This window comes from Pipistrellus hanaki (assembly GCF_964339955.1).
Source record: "Pipistrellus hanaki genome assembly, chromosome: 17".
In the NCBI taxonomy this organism is placed as follows: Eukaryota; Metazoa; Chordata; class Mammalia; order Chiroptera; family Vespertilionidae; genus Pipistrellus; species Pipistrellus hanaki.
In genome coordinates, this window is record NC_140519.1 from 18,740,713 (window position 1) to 18,764,769 (window position 24,057).

Genomic DNA, 24,057 nt, shown 5'->3' on the forward strand with positions numbered 1-24,057 from the left:
AAATTAAAAACGAAATGAAATTCGCATGCTGAGGAGATTCATCTTTTTTGCCTGTGTTTTTCCTTGCTTGTCCCTCAGTCTCTGCCAATTTGAAGTCAAGGTGTCACGTGGTTCCTTTTAAAATTGGGCTCTGGCTGCTGCTGCTGCTGCTTTTCCTACCCACTGCCCATCTGCCTGTTCTAACGGCAACCAAGTACCGGGCGGGGGAGTGGGGGCTGCCACAGAGAGCGCTCAAGTAAGAACTGAAATATTTGACTGAACGCGGTCCTCACAGAGGCGATTCTATTACCCTACATGTCCCGGAAACCCTGTTGCCTCTGGTGCTAGGAGAGTCCAGGCTCCGGCATTCTCAGATGGCCGTCTGTAGCTAGCCCTGGCACTTTCTGCAAGTGGCTGTGACATGAGTCATAGTGAGCCGTCTCTGGGGAGGCTGGCCAGGAGGGGAGCACAGAGGGAAATCACTGCATCTTCCCCTGCCCAGGAGGCCAGGCTGGGGATGGCCATGGGGGCCCCCTGGGGCTTGTGGTGGGGAGGAAGGGATCAGCATCAGCCGGAAGGAGGATGAACTCAGAGAGGACAGGCCAGGCCAGAGCAGGCCCCCTCAGAAATGGTCCTTGTGTTGCGTGCTGGGCAGGGCCTGTAATATCAGAACCAGCTATGGCCGTAGGTAAAGGAACAATGAGGTCCAGATGCATGATTCTGTCCATGTGAGAAAGTCTTCTCTCTCATGCAAGGAGGGAGCCTCAGGCACACTCTTGCGGTGGTTTATCCATGTCACAAACAAAGCACGCTTTATTTTTATTTGAATTGGCCAATAAAAATGTTCTGTACACGGTAAACACTTCACCATGAAATATTTAAAGTAAAAATGAATAAGTTACTTCCATCCTACAGACATCTCCAGCTGCCACATACAGATAGAGGACATCAGCTGTAAAGTAAATACGTTAACATAAATAGTCTTAGGATACTCTCTGATTGATGGGGTCAGTTTAAATCACCTGCTGAAATCATTCTACCAAAGCAAGGTATTGTTAATTCCACTAGACTATGCCATTTCAGGAAACATCAGCACTCAACATTTGATTTTTAATTGTGTTTTTTTTTTCTATTGAAAAACTGCACATACAAGAACAGAGAATTCATGCAATCATGCCAAATGATCCTCAAAACCCACGTTGATGATACTCTGGATCGGCGATTTGCCCTACGAAGTAAATATATAGTGATCTGTCATGGAAAAGCCTTCTGTCAAGAGGAAATAAATGTGACGCCAGGAATAGTAAGAACCATTGTGTTTACAGGTGCCGCGAACACCAAGCTCTTACATTTACACAGAAATCACACGTATTAGAATGACTCACAAGGAAGACAGAAGAATCACCTGCTTCCTTCCTTGGAGGTCTTTAAAGTGGGTTGGGACAATTTTATTTTGGTGCGGTTTTGCTTAAACATGGAGATATAAGCTTATGATCTTCCAAAGTCACTGTCAGACCAGGGGCTTAAGCGATTCTAAGAAGGAAGGGCCTTTTTTTTTTTTTTTTTTTTTTTTTTACCTTCGAGGGAAGTTCCTTTTGTGCATCCTAGGCTGGGGGATTGGGTAGTGAGGCAGGGTGATAGGATGTGTTTGTACCAGGTACTTGCAGAGGTAAATGTGTTCATGAGGCTCCATTCCAATCCAGCGTTCTCCCTCTGTGCAGCGACCTTTGTTTTGCACGTGGGAGGGTCGCCTTTAGTCGGCCTCAAAGGCGCTGTTGGTCGCTCCCACGTACTCGGCCTTCTTCTTACGCCTCACCCACATTTTCCGGAGGATGCTGGGGAGGCCGCAGGACACACTTCCTGTCAGCGGCAGGGAGGCTTCTGCTCCCTGGGGAAGGGTTGGGTACTCTTCAGTCATCTTCTTGAGATGCCTGGATCTAAAGAAAAGCCAGGGGGTGTGAAGAGGACAGTCACTTCCCTGAGCCAGACTTCCACGTGTTGCCCTGAAGAAGCATATGGTAGCCTGAGCTCTTATTCCTCCTCTGCTCACACAGCCTGTGACCTGGAGGGAGGGTTGCTTTTGGGCCCCAGGCAGGAATGACATCCCCTGGGGGATCCCCCAATAGGATGAGGGGAGGAGGTGGCCTTGGCTATGCTGGTATATGGGCCTCAAGTTCTGCTCTTGTCCCAAGTGCCACTTGCCCACCCCTCCCATCTCCACACGAACGATTTTGCTGAGTGGATTTCCCAGAGCATTGGCTATTGAGCTGAATTCTGCCCCCCAGGGACTGTGTGATGTCAGGCAAGTGACTTAACCTCAGTGTCCTCATGTGCAAAGTGGGGATGATTTCACCTAACACCTGGGGCTTTTGTGAGGAGGAAAATGAGAAAATAAAGCATCTGGCACATGTAGGCCTCCATAATGTTCCTTTCCTCCTCCCTTTCTCTCCTTACGAGAAAGAAATGGCCTTACTTGTCAATAGCCAGGGCCCAGGAGCAAACTGCGATGAGAATGTCTGAGCTTGGAGAAAAGAATCCATTTAAAACCTTTGCAGGGCAGCTCTGTGGGTTGGTAAGGTTGCCTCTGTTGCAATTGTAGTAATTTTTTACTGATTAGCTCCAGCAGCCACCAAAAGCCATTGTTGTTGAGGACAATTTGCTTCTAGGACTTACACAGTCCAAACAATTGTCTCAGTTTCCAACACTCAGGTCCCAATAGGTTGGGTGAGTTGGTTTTTATAATTCTCCTTGGACGGCTTTCTTTCATCTAGAAGGGTTCTGAATTGGCCTGTTTCCCCATGGACTCCCACACCGTTCAAGGTGTGCTCCACTGGGTTGATATGTTAGTCCACGGCCCCCCACACATCTGCCTCTAACATGGTCCCAAGTATGTGCCTTTCCAACTCCTAAATTGTGAGTCTCTTAAAAAAAAATGATAGCAATGGTTTATGCTAAGCTCTTTATACATCATCTCATTCAATTCTCACAATACTCTTCCAGAGGGGTACATCCCCAGATTTTGTTTGCCTTTAAAAAATTTTTTTTTTAAATAAATGAGGACATGGAGGTTTGAATAACTTGCCTGAAGTCACAGCAAGGCAGGGGCGTGCCAGACAAGCGGAAGCACTTGACTGCCACCTGCAGCATGGAGGATGGTGGTAGGGACACAAATGGACAAGGTGAACTGAGTTTAAGGCTCTTGCCCACCACCTTCTTAGGGTACCATTGAATATACTCTGGATCGGATATTTGCCCTACGAAGTAAATATATAGCGCTCTGCTGGCCCCTGGATTACAGGTACCAGTAACATGGGAGTGATAAATTTGATTAGAAACCTTTGACCTTATGTACTTTTTTTTTTTACCTTTGAACAAGGGCCATGAACCCAACTCAGGAGGTATTTCTGACCTCAGCCTGCCTAGGGGAGGCTCTGAATATGGCCTGTGATTACATTTATCTCATTAACCCCTAATCCTCCAAATGACCGTTCTCCAAGCCTAAAGACTGGCGTTAATGAAGTGGAAACCATCAAACAGGCTTCGCCTTCATCCTGGAGAAACAGTTACCCAGGGTTATTGTCCTCATTAAGGGGACATGTGCAGCTGGCATGGGTCTCGTGTCAGCATCTCGAGAGTCTGTCAGTCAGGCCACCTGTTCCTCTTCTGCCGCGGGGCCCGGCAGGTGGGGCACCCTGCGGGCAGCGGGCAGCGGGCTGGGAGGCGCGGCACTTACCCTCTTGTCCGAACAGCTCTGTTGTCAGAGCCGCTGGGAGTGGCCGCCTCCAGGACAGCTGTGGGGGCCTTCACTGAGATCCGGGCCACCGGAGGCATCTGGGTTGTGAGGAAGGGGAAGAGAATGTGAGGATGTAGCCATGGTCCCAACTCCGGCAAGACTGGAGCCACTGAAAGGGGAATGAATGGCTACAAAGAACCACCTCAAACCCAGGGCAGTAGTCCTTACACTCGGGTGGGCAACAGACTCCCCTGGAGGGCTTGTGAGCACCGTGCTGGGCCCACCCGGGTAGCGGTCCAGTAGGTGTGATGTGGGCTTGAGCATGTGCGTTTCTAACAAGTTCCTAGGTGCTATTAGTCCCAGAACCCCAATTTGAGAAGACACTTGAGCGAGAACAATTCAATTTTACCTGAGAACTCTGTTCTCAGACTCCCATTGCCTGTGTCCCCTTTGTGGCCAACTCCTGCAGGTTCTTGCTTTGAAGTATGGCCCAGATTCCCACCATCCTTTCCATCTCCTCTGCTGCAGCCTTCAGGGCCAATCACCTTGGGGCCTCCTTGTTTCCAACCATCCCCCAGACCCCTCCTGGATTTGCAGGGCCTCCCACGGCGGGGTAGACTGAGGCCAACGCTGCACCTGCTCTTCAGGGCTCTGCAGAGCCGGCTCCACCTCATCTATGCAGCTCCACCTTCTGCCACCTCCCAGCTCCGCCTTCTGTCAACCCCATGGGTGTCAGCAGTTCCAGTCCCAGCAGGGCCACTCCTGCCTTCCCCAATGCTCACCCCCAACTCCTCATCTTCACTGGGCCTTTCCTTCCCTCTCTGGGCAGAGCCTCATCCCTGCCTGCCCTTCAAGCTCACTTCCTCCAGGAAGCCTTCCACCTGGCTGGTGGCCCATGTTGATTGCTCTTGGTCCTTACACCCCCACAGCACTGCATACCACCAGTTCTACCTTTGTATGGTTCTCTACTTGTTTCATACGTTTGTCCAGTTTCCTAGTCTCCAGAAAGGTCACATAGCATGTGGCAGGGCCTGGGATGTAAGCCTTTGGTGGCCCTATGCAGCTTCCCTAAAGGAGGTGGTGAGTGCTCAAGAGACATTTGTGAAGTAAAAATTAATGGGTGGCCTAACCTGGACTAAGCCCAGACTCTGCTCTGTCAATGGTCATACGCACTGTGCTTTGTTCCTCTACCCTGTGACCCACTGAAGGCGCAAGGTCACCGTATTCCGGGAACCGCTGAGAGATTCCAGGTTGAGGACACCCTGATTCACCTCCCCCTTCTCTCCTGAGCCGGCCAGAGGTTGTGGGCAGAGTTACTGTGCCACCTTGTGGCTTCCAGGGAGCTCTCCCTCCCCATGATGCCAACAGACCTGGGAACAGATGCCCACTCGCCTTCCTCCCCACTGTCCTTAGTCCCATTTCAGTGTGGAATCTGGTTTAGCCGTGCGAGCTCTGAATTGCTCTCCAGTCTCTGATGAGCTACGGGACCCCAGCCCCACTGTCTCAGGCCCAGAGGAAAGGGCCAAGCATGCTGCCTCTGTCCTCTGCATTATTATTGCCCCCCCTCCTCCTTTGTAACTGGGTCCCCATCACCACCCTCTCCCATCCCAACCTGCTCTGGCCTCTCAGCTGCAGCTACTGTCCGAGCCCAGCCCCAGACCTGGGGGCCGGTGATCCAGGCTATGAGCCCCCTCTTCCTAGTAATGTCAGCTTTCCCCTGGGCTTGGCTGAGCCCAACTGTTCGAGCTGTCACAGCCTGACAGCTCCCCCCTGTAGCAATAGCCCAGACATCCTGTTTCCCTTGGTACTAGGTTGGGACAGGGGGCTCCTGACAAAAATGGCTTGTCCCATCCCTGCCCGTTGTGTGGTTTCCCTAGGACAGGGTGGCTTAGATGAGATACTCAGGTTAGATTTCCTCTCAGACCAGGAGCGAAGTTCTCACCTCTCCGTACTATTTGTTCCATGAGGACAAGAGGCTGGGCCAGACAATCTGTCAGATGTCTTGTCCTCAGATGGCACAGTCCACGAATCCTGAGGGCTGATACTCATTAAGCACAGGCTGCTCGAGCCAAGCTCGCCTCCAGCCATGACCTCACCCCCTACTGTACTACCCAGACGGTGCCCATGTTCATGCCCACAGGGAGATGCAGGAGTCGTATTTTTTTCAGGGTGACTCTGAGCTAGACCTGGACATGTGCCACCTGATGGTTCCCCTTCATGACAGGACAAGCTTTCCAGAATGTGGGAGGGCAGGCAACAGAGGGCTCTCAGGTCCCCCAGGTATGTCTCAGAAGGGCCACATCGTCTGAGGTCATGCCCTCCTGGGGCACCTCACATGCTCTGACAGGGCGAGAAGGAAACATAAAGCCCCGGGCATGAGGACCTAACTTGGGCCAACCCAGATGGGAAACACTTGCCACAGAGCTCCCACGGGGAGGGGTCATGCCCGTGTGGCAGTGCCCGAGCCTGCCACCCTTCTCCTGTCACAGGTATTGGTCCCTTCTGCACATCGCGTCCCATCCTGAGATGACTGGTGTTCGGAGTTTTCACGAAGCTTGAGCCCTCTCATATCACTTTCCCCTGTCGCTGCTGCCCTTGGGAATTAGTCAGGCATGTCCATCTGGCAGGGGCCAGCATAAACATGTTTCTCTCCCTCCCTCCCCACCCATGTTTGAAATGTACGCTAGGTAACACCTTCTGTTTTCCTAAGGGGTTGAATTTCTGGCAAGGAAGAACCCCCCGGCCTGCTTTTCTATACAACCCTCAGAACTGGCCCAAAGGATACGGGCCTCTCATCTTAGCATGGAGAGGGCACCACAGGCACAGCCACCCAGGCTGAGAGACTCACCAAAGACTTTCCGTAGGGCCGACTCCCACGCAGATTGGATGATTTGGGCTCAGCAGGCCCCACTGCAAAGGTGAATGAAAGACATGTCACCCAGGGCACTCTGTCCTGTCCCCCGTGGGTCTGCATCAATGATCAAAGTCAGGAATTTCTTCCTTTTTCAAAAAAGTTATCTTTTATATGTACTATTTTAAAATTATAGTTTACATTCATTATTATTCTGTATTAGTTTCAGATGTACTACATAGTGGTCAGCAGAGGACACGTCCTGGAGGGCTTTGGGCATGGTATTGGGTGGTTGCAGGTGGCAAGGATGCAGTGTTCAACGTAGAGGAATGGCATCGGCAGATTTCTGCTTCGAAGGACCCTTCTGGTAGCCTCTGGGAGGGAGGGGAACTGAAGGTCAGGGTTGGCAGTTACACACAAGGGATGGTGAAGGGACACCGAGTCCAGGCAGCCTGAGGTTCCAAGAGGGAGAGATGAGCCATATCTAAGAGCTGACACGGTCAGTGTGGGAAGTGGTGGGTAGAATAGGGTGGGGAAAGAAAGGAGTGTTAGGAAAAACATCCCAGTGGCTTGCTGGAAGGATGCACAGTGGCCCCAGCTGAGAAAGGAAGAGAGGTTTGAACAAGGAGGATGAGTTCTGCTGATTCTGAGGTGCCTCAGGACACCGTGGGGGAGAGGTTCCACGGTTGACCAGTTCTCCCAGGCTCAGGAGGTGGGGTGTCCCTCTCCAGGCTCCTGAGGCTCACCTGCTCAAGGTCTCATGGTGAGAGCATTTGTCAGCTGGGCCTCTGCCTTCAGAGTCCCCGCAATTTCCAAGATTCCTCAGGGAATCTTGCTCTCACGTGAGAAGGCTGCAACATCCAGGAGCCTCCACTGTAGCTCAGAAAAGAAACAAGTCCCGGATCTGAGATCCCTGGAGACTCACCTCCTCTGACAGATCATAAGATGGTAGTTTACGAAGAGTCTTTGCCGGAGGCCGGTGCCAAGCCCTCCTGTGGAGAGCATTGGGTCTGGCTTTGGTTCAGAAACCCTCCCTCTATCCCACCCCCTCTAGAATCTATCAGATTCGGGAGCTGAAGATTGAATCAACGCCTAGCTCAATCTTTTTTTTTCTTTTCCTTCTAAACCTGACTAGCACATTCCCTGCATGAGCTGAGTGTCACATGTTAGGCAGATTCTCTCCATTTCACAACTTACCGTTCTCCTCTTTCTGAATAAAACACTGACTTGGATTGTCCAAGCTTCCATAAACTACTTAGAAAAGAAGGAAAGTGTCCCCTAATAAGAGACAGCTGGGAAGACGTTATTCTCCGGGGGAGGAGATCTGAGATTTAATCTCAGTTCCATTGCTAACAAGAAGTGCGACCTTGGGTAGGTCACACGGTTTCCATGGTTGCATTTTCCTCTTCTGTAAGTTGGCAGGGATGGGTGCAATAGATCAGTGCTTCTCTGCCTTCAGTGCACATTAGCATCGCCTGGGGGAGGGGATTGTTGTTAAAACACAGATTGCTGGGCCCCGCCCCAGAATTTCTGATTCAATCTCTAGGGTGGGACCCAACGTTTGCATTTCTAGCAGGTTCCCCGATGATTCAGCTGTTCTGAAGATCCCACTTTGAGGACCATCCACTAAATCAGTGTTTCCCAACCTTCTCTCATGATGAGAGTCACCTGGTGGAGTTGTTAAAACACAGATTCCTGAATCCCAACTAAGAAGTGCTAAACTAGAATTTTTGGGAACATATAGGTAAAATTGCATACCTAACTTAGTGCTCTGTATATAACATCTGTGTTAGAGCACTAGTTAAGTATACAATTTTACCTATATGTTCCCAAAAATTCTAGTTTAGCACTTCTTAGTTGGGATTCAGGAATCTGTGTTTTAACAACTCCACCAGGTGATTCTCATCGTGAGAGAAGGTTGGGAAACACTGCACTAAATCATCTCTAAACCCTTGCTAATCAATTTATTGTCCTCAGGCCAAAATCCTCAGCATCATTAGAAGCATAAAATCTGGGGCCTTACTCAGCCTTACAGAATTGGAATTTGCATAACAACAAGGTTCTCAGGTGATTCTTTTGCACATTAATTTGAGAAACATGGCTCTAAATTCACTTTATGGTTTTGTAGTGCAGATATTCTCTTTTTCTCTTTCTACACACATACTGCACCCACCCACCACCCACCTATATATAGACACAGAGAAAAATTGATCTCCTCTTAATTTGCAAGGCAGATTGTGGTTTTCCGAATGCTTTCATTCTACAGACATATGTAGGTATGTAATTACTTCACTAGAGAATACAGATGCTTAATGCATTTCTATAGTGGAATCATAAAAAAAGAAAAAGAAAAAGATCAGGGTGTTAAATAAAAGAAGCCTTAGAGAAGATGGATAGGTGAAGGGACATACTCAATTAAGTCTTATTTTAGTTCTTGTAACATATAAAATTATTGACACACGAAGGCTTTGAGAAAGACATCCCAGACATTCCATTATGTCTCTTTGGAGTTAAAATACAAATAACTGCAGGCTGTGGGCATAACAGAAATAACCTAACCCAGCAAGGAAAGGCAAAATACCATCACAGACCTCAGTGAGCTAGAGGACGATGCCCATTGGACTGCTTGAGGGGGAAGGGTGAAAGGTATGACTATACTGTTTCCAGCTTTCAAAACAAATTTGTTCCTGAAATATATTTTGTTGATTTTTTACAGAGAGGAAAAGAGAGAGATAGAGAGCCAGAAACATCGATCAGTTGTCTCCTGCACCACCACCACCCCCCCCCGCCCCCCCCCCCCCCGCCCGGGGATGTGCCCGCAACCAAGGTACATGCCCTTGACCGGAATCGAATACGGGATCCTTCAGTCCTCAGGCCAACGCTCTATCCACTGAGCCAAACCAGTCTCGGCTATCCCTGAATTTATTTTTATTTTTTTTTAATAGATTGTTGAAATAGCCTCAGTAATGTATAGATGATGAGATCAAATGTAAGATGGTGAGATTTTGAGACAGTGGTTGACGAAGAGCCTGCGTAAGGACACACTCACTGCCTATAGAATAAATAACGCAGGCTTCTTCTGCTACGGGAGTCATGACTACACTGGCTTTCTCTCCCCAGAACATAAAGACTTTCATCTGAATCCAGCAGGACTTCCTGTGGAGCACGATGGCAGATGAAAGCATCTTTGCTCACAACACGCACCAGAGCGAGCTGTACAGGCGGAAGGGAGTTGTGTGGGGCTGCTGTCGGGGTCTCAGAGCAGGTGCACACAGAGCGGGAAAGCCTGTGTGGAGGGAAAGCATAGTCCCCACACTGCAGGTGCTCTGCTCACCCGGCGTGACCGAGGGCACTGGGGAGTACTAAGTACCACGACGCAGTCAGACAGACCACAAGCTGGGACGCAGACACGGTGGCTGCGGCTCTCAGTGAGCCATTGTTCCCCAGGGAGGCACCCGGCGCAGGGTCAGTGCACATACCCGGTCTGGCAGGAGTCTTGGCCGGGTGGGGTCCCTGCTGCCATGACCTGTGGAGCCGGCTGAACCTGGGGCCCTCGCAGTCTCGGTGGTCACTGCGGCGTGGCAGCAGCTCCAGGGGCCGGGAAGCGTACAGGTCCGACTCAATCACCACCTGCCGGGAGGAGGAGAGACAGTCAGCTTGTTCCCCAAATGATATCTAAGGACCCAGGACTGTAGCTTTGCAGATGGATCTTGTACCAACGTGCACGTTTGGGAGCCGTTCTTACTCCATTGAGTGCTGGGAACAGTGAGAAAACATGGGCAAATGGCCCAGAAACAGCTCCTTATTGAACTTCAGAATGTCCAGGGGCGCAGGGAAACAAGGGCTTCGGAGGTCTCTCACCAGCAGTCCCATCCCCGAGTTAGGATCCTGGGCCATCAGGCCAAAACTCAGGGCTGGTCACCTGCACCCTGGCCTGGCAACAGGACCGGTTGTTTGAAAGAAGGCTAGCCAGCTAAGTGGATGCCCAGTTAGGACAGAAGACCTAGGGAAAATGTGGTGTTTCTCCTTTTTCCGCGTCCCACATGGAAAGGAAGAAAGGCAGGTTCCTGAGGGGAGGAGCTGGGGATTAAGAAATTAGAGAAAGAGCCGAAACCGGTTTGGCTCAGTGGATAGAGCGTCAACCTGCGGACTGAAAGGTCCCAGGTTCGATTCTGGTCCAGGGCCTGTACCTTGGTTGCAGGCACATCCCCAGTGGGGGATGTGCAAGAGGCAGCTGATCAATGATTCTCTCACGTCGATGTTTCTAACTGTCTAGCCCTCTCTCTTCCTCTCTGTAAAAACTCAATAAAATATATTTTTTAAAAAAATTAGAGAAAGAAAGAGACAAGAGGCAGAAATAGATTCAAAGCTGGGTGCCGGGTGGCTTCCTGCCCTCTGGTAGAGAGACAGTCACGCTCACCACAGACAACACCGCACATTGATTGATTTCCAAAAGGGATTATAAGGTCAAAAGGACTTTTGGGTGTGCCCAGATCCTATTCATCAAAATCTGGGTAAGCTCATTTTTTGGTACAAGATTTAGCATATCAAGACCTGGGTGAGTCAAAGTCCTATTTGTTCCTCATTCCCAGCACATGGATAAAGATAAGAAATCAGTACTGATAACAGGATTCTGCCAGTGCCCTCGAGCTCAGCTGATAAGATTTTAAAAGAATGACCATGTGCCTTCCCAGATGGCTCTCTACCGGAAGACTTGGGACCCAACTAACTGCCAGATTTTTAAATGTCTTATTAAAAATATTTTTATTGATTTCAGAGAAGAAGGGAAAGGGGGAGAGAGAGAGAGAGAGAGAGAGAGAGAGAGAGAGAGAGAGAGAGAGAGAGAGAGAGAGAGAGATAAATGATTAAAGAATCACTGACCAGGAATTGAAACGTGACCTCCTGTTTCATAGGCTGATGCGCTCAACCACTAAGCCACGCCGGCCAGGCCAGCCCCCAGTTCTGACACTTTGTGGTGATGTGGGAAGGGGATATCCCTGCTTGCCTTGCTGTCTTGCGGCAGAGTAAGTGCCTGTCACTAGTAGAAATTTTAATAGCACAGATTGCTTTTTTAGTTCATGTCACTTAACAGGGGTGGGCAAAAGTAGGTGTTCAATGTGGAAAACTACAAATTAATAAACAACAAGAATAAACTCTGCGTTTCACATACTCACAACTGTAAACCTACTTTTGTATTTATCTACCGTGTCTGAAAACAGTTCATGTCTCCCAAGAGGAAAATAAGGGCAGCTGACACTCTTTGCCTCAGTTTACCACAGATAGTCCTTTGCTTAGAAGATTTATATATCCCAAATTTGATCTTATCTAGGGTAGGCAGTGAACTCTGTTTGGGCCCATGGTAGGACCCAGACTTATTCATTCTGACAGCCTGGTTTATTTTCCGTTCTGTAGGACACAGTCAGGGCTTTCTGCTGCTGCCACTGGTGGTGGTCCTAGAACACACTGACCTGAGAGAGGGCTCTTTACACCCTGAGTGCACAGTAAGATGGGGAACTGGCAGCAGGGGGTGGGATGTAATAACAGGGAGTTAGAAGGACAGGTGAGACTTAGGTGATGGAGCACCATCATGATTTGGGGCTGATGGAACCCATAGCAATGCTCTAGCCCAACGCCCTCATTTTACACATCGGGGAAACTGCCGTCCAGAGAGGCCTGTGCCTTCAAGGTCACGGGTCTGTAAGGGGCAGAGCCAGGACAAGAACTATAGTTTTATGACTCCTGAGTGCTCTTTGTCAGACTCACAGAAGCACCTCCATCCAGATAAGAATTTTCCAGTGCAATTGATTGCTCATTTTGGAAAATCAGCAGATCACCAGACAAATCCTTCCTCCGCAAGGTTAAAATCTGGGGAGAACGTGACATTTGCAATCTCATTTCTCCATCTTTCCTGGATGGTGCCCAGATGCTTATTAGGAAGGGGCTGTGAATCACAGAGACAGGGGCTCCATTGCACGGGGACTCCTAACTGACCCACACCTTCGTGTAAATTCATCTCTTTGAGCTACTCTTATGTTGGTGGCATCAGGTTGATCAGGATGTCAATAAAATTGCCCAAGAATCTAAGGGGGGGGGGGGCGGGCGGAGAAAAGACCAGAGAGACAGTCTAGAGAAGGAACAATATGTGGCTGTGCCCTGGGTCCAGAAAAAAAAAAAGAAAAAGAAAAAAAAAGGAACTCCAGAGAGAGGAGAAACTGTAACACCAAGGATGGTTTAGAAAGGAAAAATATATTTGTAAAGGAAGGAACCTGACATCCACATGGTAGCCGAAGGAGAGAGAATAGACACAAATAAGAACTTCAGGACAAAGAAAGTCATAAACATTGGAACATTAGAGCAGTTGCAAGATATGAATCATTTTCCCGGGAACTCAAAGGGAGGAAGAGGGCCAATTGGGTGAGGAAACGAGATCAGAGCCAATTCTCTCTTCTTTGGGCCTCCCTTTCTCCATCTTTGGTGGATTAAGAGAGCTTTCCTGTCTTTTCTAATCTGAGTGTTCTGTACAGCTGGGGCTGAGTTTTATAAGCAAAGGATGAGTCAGGCTGTGAGTGGAAATCAGGAATTCAGGAGAGAGCTCAAAGGTTAGAGGGCATGAGGAGGCTGTCTCACCTGGAGGAAGACTATATTTGAAGACAGGACCCTAGCTTCTGATTTTTTTTTTAATCAAAAGCAATTTTTATATGTATTCATATACTTGAGTCATTTCCCCCGCCCCCGCCCCCGCCCCCCCCCCCCCCCCGAGTAAAAATATTTTAGAGAGGGGAAGTCAGAAACCATAAACGTAGCAGTCTTTCTCAAAAAATTTCCACTCCCAGGAAACCTGAGAGCGCGGTCTACAGTGCCTGGCTGAAGTCAGTTGGCTATTCCAAGAGGTTGTGCCCATGTTTTGCTGGCTTTGTGTATCTCGTGTCCACGTGGCTTCACCTTCACGAGTGAGAATTGTCTCCTTTGTTTAGGTTCTCAGTCCCCTGAGAACTTCCTTCTCTGGAGCCCTAGAAAGTACAGTGATTTATTTCCACTGAAAACGTTTTTGTAACCAGTGTTCTGTCCTTACAAAGCCAGTTGATATTGATATAAGGGGTGATTCAGAACACTGTTTAAGGTTAGACATCCAAGAACTTGGTTGAGCACAAAATATTCCTAATTCCCAAGGGATCGTCCCTGAGTTACGAATGATTTGTGGTTCTCTCAAATCCAAGGTAACGCCAACCTCTAGGCCTTGATGGAAACGTCTGGTGGGAAACGTTTCTTAAACTCTGAGCTACCTACAAACAACTGCTTCCCTTTCTATCCTTGGGTTCACCCACTAAGTCTTAAAAGCCAGGAGCATTTTTCTACTAGTATGTGGGCTTAAGTTTTCAGGGCCCACGACAACAAAGAGATTTTCCATCCATTGAAATCCCCTTTCTTTCTTACCATATAAAACATTTGCAAAAGTTATTTTGAGGAGATACGCAACTGACAGGAAAATGAGAAAAAGACAGGTGTAAGGAACCTGGAGGTAAAAACAAAAAAACAACAAAAAAAACGTATAAAAAGATGAATGATATTAAAGAAATGCAAATTAAAACAATAAGATATTTTCACCTCTTAGACTGTCAAAGATTAAAACATTGATACCATGCAGTATTGGCTCAGGTGTTCTGGTAAAGGTACTTTTAAAACACAGTTGCTTAGCATTTGGCAATAACTATATAATTTTTTTTCAATGCTCATATACTTTGATCACTTTCTTTTTTATTTATTTTAAATTTATTTTTAAACATATTTTATTGATTTTTTACAGAGAGGAAGGGAGAGAGATAGAGAGCTAGAAACATCGATGAGAGAGAAACATCCACCAGCTGCCTCCTGCACACCCCCCACTGGGGATGTGCCCACAACCAAGGTACATGCCCTTGACCGGAATCGAACCCGGGACCCTTCAGTCCGCAGACCGACACTCTACCACTGAGCCAAACCAGTTTCGGCGATCACTTTCTTTTTTTTAAAAATACATTTTTATTGATTTTGGAGAGGAAGGAAGAGGGAGAGAGAGACAGAAACATCAATGATGAGAGAGAATCACTGACTGGCTGTCTCCTGCATGTGTCCTACTGGGGATTGAACTAGCAATCTAAGCTTCCCGGAATCACACCTGGGAAGCTTCAGTTCACAGGCCCGTTTCCTATTCACTGAGCCAAACCAGCTAGGGCCTTTTTTTTTTTTTTTTTTTAATTGAGACATAATTGATATATAAATTGTGTAAGTTTAAGGAGCACATGTGTTGATTTAATACCTATGAATATATCCCTAAAACATTTGCATAAGAATATAAAAAATATATTCTAGATAGCTAGAAATGGATAGAACTAGAATTTAAGCCCAGGCAGTTTGACTCTTAAGTCTACAGACCTAACTACTGTGTTCTACAGTTCCTTAGGATTTATTAATACTACTATATTTTCTATCTTCATAATGTTTCAATTTTTAAAAATTGATTTTAGAAAGAGAGGAAGGGAGAGAGAGAAACACTGATCAATTGACTCCCACTGGGGATCAAACCTGTAACCTGGGTACATGCCCTGACCAAGAATTGAACTTGCCACTTTTTGGTGTACCGGACAATACTCCAATCAGCTGAGCCACACCTGCCAGGGCATAATGTTTCAAATTTTATATTGGACACATACTGCTCTGGATATTTAAAGAATAATAAATGTACATTGAAACGACAACTAAATCCCATCTCATTCCAAAGACACTTCAATGGAGAATAAGTTTTTAAAAATTGAGATACTTAGAAAATCAAAATGCTGTTCTATGAAAAATTGTGATAGAAATAAAAATTCCAGTATAACCAAGAGGAAACAATTAGGAGTTAAAATAAATCTTTTAAATTAAAGTACAAAGAGGTATTGACAACTTTCATATAAGAAATCTGTAAATAAAATGAGAAATTTACAGCACCAGTACTCTCTAAAGACATGTAAACTACTGGTATAAGGTAATGCATATACCGTACTTAGTAAAGTAGCAAAAGGTAATACAGAACAATAAAGCCAGTGTTGGTGAGGCTGGAGGTAAATGACAAAGCATAGCTGCAAGCCTGGCAATTGTTCAGAATTCCTAGTCATATATGGCAAAACTGTAAGCAGGAACCATTTTTTAAAAATCACTATTATTTCTCCCCACATAGCTCAGTGTCTCTTACACATAATAGGAATGCAAATATTTGATGGATAGATGAAAGAGCAGATGGATAGATAGATGAAACTATTCTTATCCTTTTACTTGTTAATTCTACTTTGAGGCCTATACACCAAAGAATTAATAAATAAAAAAAATAGTATTTTGCTGCTATTTATAACAGCAGGGGGGAAAATGGAACATTACAAATGCCAATAATAGGAGAATGCTTAGGTTAGGGTGCTATACCCACGTCATGGATTCCGTTTAAATAAGAAAAAACCCCACAATAGATACAAAATGAGATTTGCTCTCTGTGTCTGGGAAAAATGGCAGAATTGAGGGTTCCAATTCAGAGCTGTGTCTGGTTGACATTTGTCAGTTATGTGGAGGTGGAAGAATGCAGCGACAAGATGGGGTGCAGGAAACCTTCCTGGTTATATGGAGAACAGGAGAGAGAGAGAGAGGGAAGAAGCTAGACAACACTTTTTAAATAAAAGTCAACGAAGAGATCAAAACTGAAGTTTCCTTACATTCTTGGTCAAGAGGTGTTGAGAGCTTTTGACTCTTCTTCTGGCTGGACTGGACACTGTGAAGAGAGATAAAGGAATGGTTTTAGAGAACACCCATGAGGCTGACATAGCTACAGCAGTGTTTCCCAAACTTTTGACATATGTGTACCCCTTCTATAATTTTCGTAACGCTGAGTACCCCTTGTACTCATGAGAACATAGAATTAGGTGCAGCTAAGCACGGTGCAGTGCATATCCCCACCAAACTCCAGTGTAACGTGTACCCCCACCAAACTCTTCCCGTACCCCTGGGGGTATGAGTACCACACTTTGGGAAACACTGAGCTACAGTAACAAAACTGAGAGGGTTTGCACCTGGAGTGCGGAAGGGGCCGAGGATGGGGACTGGGAAGAAGAGGCAGGTTCAACTGCAATTTTAGATGATACTTGGTAGCGTGCACCGACTTACACAGCAGCATTATTCACAATAGCCAAAAGGTGGACACAACCCAAATGTCCATCACCAGATATGAGTAAATGAATAAAGTGTAGTCTATACGTTCAATAGAATATTATTCTTCCTCAAGAAAAAAAAATTGAATTCTATTGTAATACATGCTGCAACATAGATGAAACTTGAAGACATTGAGCTGAGTGAAATAAGCCAGACACAAAAGGACAAAGGCTGTATGAGTCCACTATATGAGATACCTGGAGTAATCAAATCTATAAAGACAGAAAGTGGAATAGAGGTGACCAGGGGCTGGGAAATGAGAAATAGAGAGTTATTGTTTAAGGCAGAGATTTTCAACTGGTGTGCCTCAAGAACTTTCAAAACATGCTATACATGATTATTTTAGTCAAGAGCAGTGACCTCTTTTCCCTTAGATTGTTAAGTGAAAAAACGACAACAGTCATCTGGTGTGAATGCCCCCTCTCTTTTTTTTTTATTGATTTATTGGGGTGACACTGGTTAACAAAAAACACAGGTTCCAGGCGCATAATTCCACAACATATCATCTGTACACTGTATTGTGTACAATATCCCATTTATCCCCTTCCACTTCCCCTTACCCTCTGTCCTCCTGACAATTACCACATTGTTGTCTGTGTCCATGAAATTTTTCTTCCTTTTAAACATTTATTTTTAGAAGTTTATTTATTTATTTTTTTCTCAATCCCTCCACCCTCCAAGAATGCCCTGTATTGAACCATAAATATATAGGTCATATAATAGAGTTGCATCTTCTTGGTCCCATTGAATAATAAGGTTGCATCTGATTGGTTAATTCTTGGTACCAGAAACCCTTATATACGTACTAGAAGCCCGATGCATGAAATTTGTGCAAGGGGCTCGGCCTTCACAGCCCCGGCTTCACCCAGAAGGTTGTCAGGACGGTTGTTCTACTGTTTGGTCTAATTAGCATATTAGCTCTTTATTATATAGGATTTAGGCACCAGATTCTTTAAATTATACACACACACACACACACACACACACACACATTTTATTGATTTTTTTTTACAGAGAGGAAGAGAGAGGGATAGAGAGTTAGAAACAACTTTGAGAGAATCATCGATCAGCTGCCTCCTGCACACCCCCTACTGGAGATGTGCCCACAACCAAGGTACATGCCTTTGACTGGAATCGCACCTGGGACCCTTCAGTCCACAGGCTGACGCTCTATCCACTGAGCCAAACTGGTTTTGGCGGCACCAGATTCTTTAAAAAGTCACTTTGGAGCAAAAAGGGTAGGTAATTCCTATTATGATTAATTATTATTTTTGTAAATCATTCAAAACTATTTTTTGTCATATTGGCAATATATATATATTTGGAGTGCCACAGAATTTTAGTAATTAGTTTATGTGTGCCATGAGAAGAAAAGTTTGAAAATCACTGGTTTAATGGATACAGAGTTTGTTAGGAATGATGACAAAGTTCTGGAAATGGAGAGTGGTGGTAGTTACACTCCAATCTTAATTTTCGAATTGCTACAGAACTGTATACTTAAAAATGGTTAAATGGTAAGTTACCTAGTGTGTATATTTTACCACACACATAAAAAGCTTAAAAAAAAATCAATTAACAACAAAAAAAATTAGTTGAGAAAAGGTGTGCATTTTGTTGAAAATGGAGACACCCAGGCATCTCTCTTCCACGTTACCTCTCTAGAGTAACTTACTGGGAACTGAAATCCCACCCTGTCACGCCCTGCCTACCTCTGAAATGACCTCTTGCCTCTTGTCAGGTGAGTGACCAGAGGAGCACTGTGCAGCCCTGACACCCACCGCCCAGCGTACAGCCAGCAGCCAGGGCTCCCCGCTCCTTTCACTTGGGTGCGGATCTGAACTTGACCGCTTGCAGTTATGAGACTTGAGCAAATTACTCATCCTCTCTAAGCCCTCACGTTCCTCATCTGTAAATTAGGGGTAATAACACCCACCTCCGAGGGCTGCGGTAAGGATTAAATAAACTGATTTGTACTCGTATAAAGCCTTTGGCCTACCACCTGTCAAAGAGTAAGTTCCCAGGTATTAGTAGTGATTGTTATGATTCTCCTCTTTCTCTGTAAGATGAGGGTTGGTGGGAGGAATCGGTGATGACTGTAGAGACCATAGCATTCCATTAGAGTGTCTCTTTCTGGGGTTTTCTCTTTTCCTCTTTCTCCTATTCCCCTCACTAACTAACCCTTCCCCATCATTGTGTATCTCCAGGCAGGTTATTTTGAATGCTGTTGGTACTGTTTACCCCAGAATGAAGCCCAGTGTAGTGTGCCTCAGGAAATAGCTGCTGGTATAGCTTCTTGGTAAAACCACAGTTTTTATCTTTTGTATTTACTGTGAACTGTGGCTCTGAAGCCTTTCCCTGAAAGGTCTTTCTTTCTCTAGAAAGTAAAAGGACGTACTTGTCCTTAGTTAAGGACTTGTTTTATGCCCAGTGCCTTAAAACTATTTAAAACACTCCATAATATTTGCTGTGGCCATAAAATACTTAAGTGCCTTTAAAATATTTTAAGAAATGCCATAACATTTTTGTGAGGTATTAAGATGGCTCAGCTAAAATAAATAAATAAATAAATAAATAAATAAATAAATAAATAAAAATCACTATTAGGTTGAACCCAATACTTGTGTGTTGGAAAGAGGGATATAATACAACATTAATAAATGCAACAATAGCTATGGCCAGTTTGGGTCGATGGATAGAGCATCAGCCTACGGACTAAAGGCTCCAGGGTTCAATTCTGGTCAAGGGCACATGCCTGGGTTGCGGGCTTGATCTCCAGTAGGAGGCAGCCTATCGGTGGTTCTCTCTCATCATTGATGTTTCTCTCTCCCTCTCTCTTCCTCTCTGAAATCAATAAGAATATATTTAAAAAAAATAAATGTGATAACTCCCCATGAAGTTTTATTAAGTGGATGGCTTATTTGCCATATCTCATTCACATTCCCAGCAACTCTGTGAGGCAGGTGCTCTTCATTTAAAAAAAAAAAAAAGAAGTATTTATTGATTTGAGAGAGATTGAAATAAATTTTATTGTTTCACTTATTTATGCATACATTGGTTGATTCTTGTATGTGCCCTGTCCAGGGATTGAACCCGCAACCTTGGCATATTGGGACAATGCTGCAACCAACTGAGCTACTCGAGGAGGGCATAGATACTGTCCATTTTATAGACGGGGATGCTGCGGGTAGTGGTCACATAGTTGATGGTGGGACAAGGCCTATACTCTTAACCACGAGGAAGCACTGCCCCTGTGGCTGAACTTGTGCTCTGAAAATGTTTTTGTCTGTGCCCATTGAATAAGCAGGGCTAAACACTAGCATTTGGGAAAGGGCAAATCAAAGAGGGCTATAAACCCTTGTTAGATGAAATCAAAACAAACTATATTTTTGCACTGTCTTCTCTCACCGAGGGCCCTCTGCCTGATGGCTTTAGAGAAGCAAGATGCAAACCAAGAAGAAGGAAGAGGCAGACTTCTCCCACTTCTGGTCTCATATAAACTACAAATACTCCTTTTATTTCTTTTAAAAATATATATATTTTATTGATTTTTTACAGAGAGGAAGGGAGAGAAATAGAGAGTTAGTAACATCTATAAGAGAGAATCATCGATCAGCTGCCTCTTGCACACCCCCTAATGGGGATGTGCCTGCAACCAAGGTACATGCCCCTGACCGGAATCGAACCTGGGACCCTTCAGTCCACAGGCCGATGCTCTATCCACTGAGCCAGACCGGCTTCGGCCAAATACTCCTTTTCTAGACAACGACTTCCTAAGCAGTGAAATGTGCATAAATACCGACAAATACGTGGCTTAAAATCATGAGATGGCCGTGAATAAAAACGGCATGAAAGAAATATGGGATTAAATAATTTATCTTTGACCTAACATATTCATTGTTGTAAGTATGGAATAAAAATGGAAATCACGTTGTACGTGATGTATTTAATGGTGCTCACGTTATGCCAGGGGCTGTTCTAGATGCTTTATATTCTTTCTCTATATCTCATATTCGCCCTTCCCACATCATAACCCTGGGAGGTGAGTTCTAGTTCTCTCTTTTACAAAAGTGAAAACTCAGGCCCAGAGAGGTTAAGTAGCCTGCCCTAGGCCACACAGTGCAGAAGAGGTAGCAGTTTTTGGTCACTATGCTAAGCACATGAAGCCAAAGGCCCTGCTTTTTTTTTTTTTTTTTTTTTTTTTTAATATATATATATATATTGATTTTTTTTTACAGAGAGAAAGGGAGAGGGATAGAAAGTTAGAAACATCGATGAGAGAGAAATATCGATCAGCTCCCTCCTGCACACTCCCCACTGGGGATGTGCCTGCAACCAAGGTACATGCCCTTGACTGGAATCTAACCTGGAACCTTTCAGTCCGCAGGCTGATGCTCTATCCACTGAGCCAAACCAATTTTGGCTAAAGGCCCTGTTTTGAATAATTTTATTCATGGGAAGTATGATATTGCTCCTGAACTGCATAATAACTTTTAATTAAAAAGAGCCATATGGCTTTGATTTTTTTCTCCCTTTAAACATTTTTTAAATGGAAAAAAAAAAAAGAGAGACAGAAAACAGACATACTAACACTTCCTTCCAATTTTTTTCCTTCTCATATAAAAGTGATAAAAAGTTAGCGGGCAAGTTTAGGTCCCCTCTGTCTTCCCTCCCTCCCTAGGGATACTAACATCACTGAGTTTATCCGTTTCTTTCCAGCCTATGTTTTCACACCTTTTTCATATGTACCCATAAACAATATATGGCATTGTTTTATATTTCCAACCTTAATCCTTGTTATCATACATATATACATACATGTTCAGCCTGTTTGGTCCCCCCCTCCCCCCAACATGCTATTTCAAGACTTATGTCCATACACGCAGATTGAGCTCCTCGCTGTGGATGACTGTGGAGTATTCCATAGTGTGATGACACCACGTGTTACCCCTTCCCCACTTCAAGGACACTTAGGTGCTTTTCAGATTCGCTGTCAGAGCATCAGTGCCACCGTGAGCACCTGCGTCTGAGGGGGCAGAGGAGCCACTGGGCCATAACGTGAGCACCATTAAATACATCACGTACAACGTGATTTCCATTTTTATTCCATACTTACAACAATGAATATGTTAGGTCAAAGATAAATTATTTAATCCCATATTTCTTTCATGCCGTTTTTATTCACGGCCATCTCATGATTTTAAGCCACGTATTTGTCGGTATTTATGCACATTTCACTGCTTAGGAAGTCGTTGTCTAGAAAAGGAGTATTTGGCCGAAGCCGGTCTGGCTCAGTGGATAGAGCATCGGCCTGCGGACTGAAGGGTCCCAGGTTCGATTCCGGTCAGGGGCATGTACCTTGGTTGAGGGTCCTGGCCACCCTGCCTCTCCACGCACCTTTCAGAGGCTCCAGAGAGAGTGCCGACCCTTGCCTGTGGATTGACCCCTAGCTCCTTTTCTCTCTGGCACCTTGGCAATAGATGTCTAAAGCTTCCTTTACGTTCCGCTAGCTGTCTGTGGCCAGGCCGAGCGTCTCCCCCACCCCCCACCCCCTCCAGCAAGGGCCCAGGGAAGAAGAAGAAGAAGAAGAAGAAAGGAATTGTTTGAACAGGGGTCACACCACCAGCCAACACCCAGTCCGTTTCATTCAAGTCTGACAATGAGGCCAGGGCTCAGCCGGAGCCCCCGGACTCTGCCAGCACGGCAGGGGCTGCGGGGCCAGAGCAGGGGCCGCAGGAGAGAGGACAGAGCTTTGGAGGGGGCAGGGGACCTGTTCCGTCCAGTCCACAGACACCTGCCAACATCTGAGCTCTCGCTGGAAGCCCCTCCCTCGACTTGACACCATTGGCCTCGGAGGGCAGAGGGTGGAGGGCTGACAAAGTCACAGGTCTGGGTGGCGCTGGTTCCAGGTGAAGTGTGAGAGTGTGGCCCTGGGGTCTGGAGGGAGGCCAGCCAGGGTGAGGGCATTTATGTGACCACTTCCTTGGACTTGGGGTCCCGGAGGGGAGTATTTCTATCTCCCCGCACGGCTAGAAATCGGGTTTGGGAGGCAGCTGGTTCTCATTTCAGGACCCACTTTGCTCGCCGGAGAAGAGGAAAGGATTTACCTAGCTGCTCAGGGAATTTTGCTTTCACCTCTGCCTCCTCCCACCATGGCTTGCTGTCGCTTTGGTTTGGCGAGGTGGGCTGCAGTATTTTAAAGTGAAACAGGAATATTTCACTGCCCTTCTTCCCCCCCCCCCCCCCCTCCCTGGATTGTTTCTCCACGATGGGTGTTTATCCAGGTGCCTCCTTTTCAGAAACAACAACAACAACAATACATATCATCAAATCCGAGAAGCGGTCCAGAGACCTGGGATGGGGGAACCTCAGTAAAACAGCACGTGCCAGCCCCCTCCCTCCAGCACAAGGTGCCTCACGGAGGGAACAGTCAAGGACAAGTTCACTTACCCTTGGAAGGAATCACAGTGGTGAACACTTCTATGTTTTCGTCGCTGCAGCTATAAATCTGATGCATCCTGCCAGCCTTCTCTCCCCTCGCGCGCCTGGGAACGGGAGGGCCCCTCTGTCAACCCCTAGTCGCGAGGTCTCCTAACCCAGCCTGGCTGGGGGATCATTGTGTGCAGGTCCACAAAAGGCAGGCTGGTGCTGTGAGCTCAGCTCGTCTCAGTCTTCACGGCAACATTTCCTAATCCCATCTGTCTTTTTTTTTTTTTTTTTTTTTTTTTTTTTTTTTTTTTATGAATCCTATTATTGCAAACCTTTGATTGAGCGTGGAGGCTTCAGTCCCCTCCCCGCCAGGATGAATTTAACATTTTTCACTTTGCCGTGTCTGCCGCAGCAGTGAATTTGGAAGTCTTTTGTGAAGTGATGAAGTGAAATCGCCTACTCGGTGAGCGCCAAGCTTGGCTGGAGAATGTCACCCAAAGGGAAACATGATCTTCAGGAACAGCAATTCTCCTTTTTCTTTCACTTTTTTTTTTTTCTCTTTTTTTCTTTTCGCTCAGGAAGAACTGGAGAGTCAATAACTCGTCGCGTATTAATTTGGCTTCCTTCAGAATTTCTATTTTAAGCAAAAGGACCGTTTCTCCACAGCATTTTTGCCTCCCACCCGTGTACACTAAGGCTGACATTTCCAGAGAGCCGTGTGCTTAGCATCTCCTTGTACAACTTCTCAGGTGCTCGCAGGACGTGGGATAAGCAGTGTTCCCACACTCAAGGTGCTCAAGTTATAGGATGGCTATATTTTACCCTGTATCTTGCTTATATTATACACAAAAATAAG

General features: G+C 46.0%; 1 protein-coding gene across 1 annotated transcript; it reads right to left on the minus strand.

Moving 5' to 3' along the window:
* Positions 1-785: 785 nt before the first annotated feature.
* VXN (vexin) lies at positions 786-23,519 on the minus strand. The gene is made up of 6 exons (XM_084864405.1): positions 23,223-23,519; positions 16,283-16,338; positions 10,043-10,193; positions 6,561-6,622; positions 3,713-3,810; positions 786-1,916 (listed from the first exon to the last, which is right to left on the minus strand). Exons 1-6 carry the CDS (start codon positions 23,287-23,289, stop codon positions 1,733-1,735), a joined length of 618 nt encoding a protein of 205 aa, XP_084720531.1. The 5' UTR covers positions 23,290-23,519; the 3' UTR covers positions 786-1,732.
* Between the last annotated feature and the right edge of the window lie 538 nt (positions 23,520-24,057).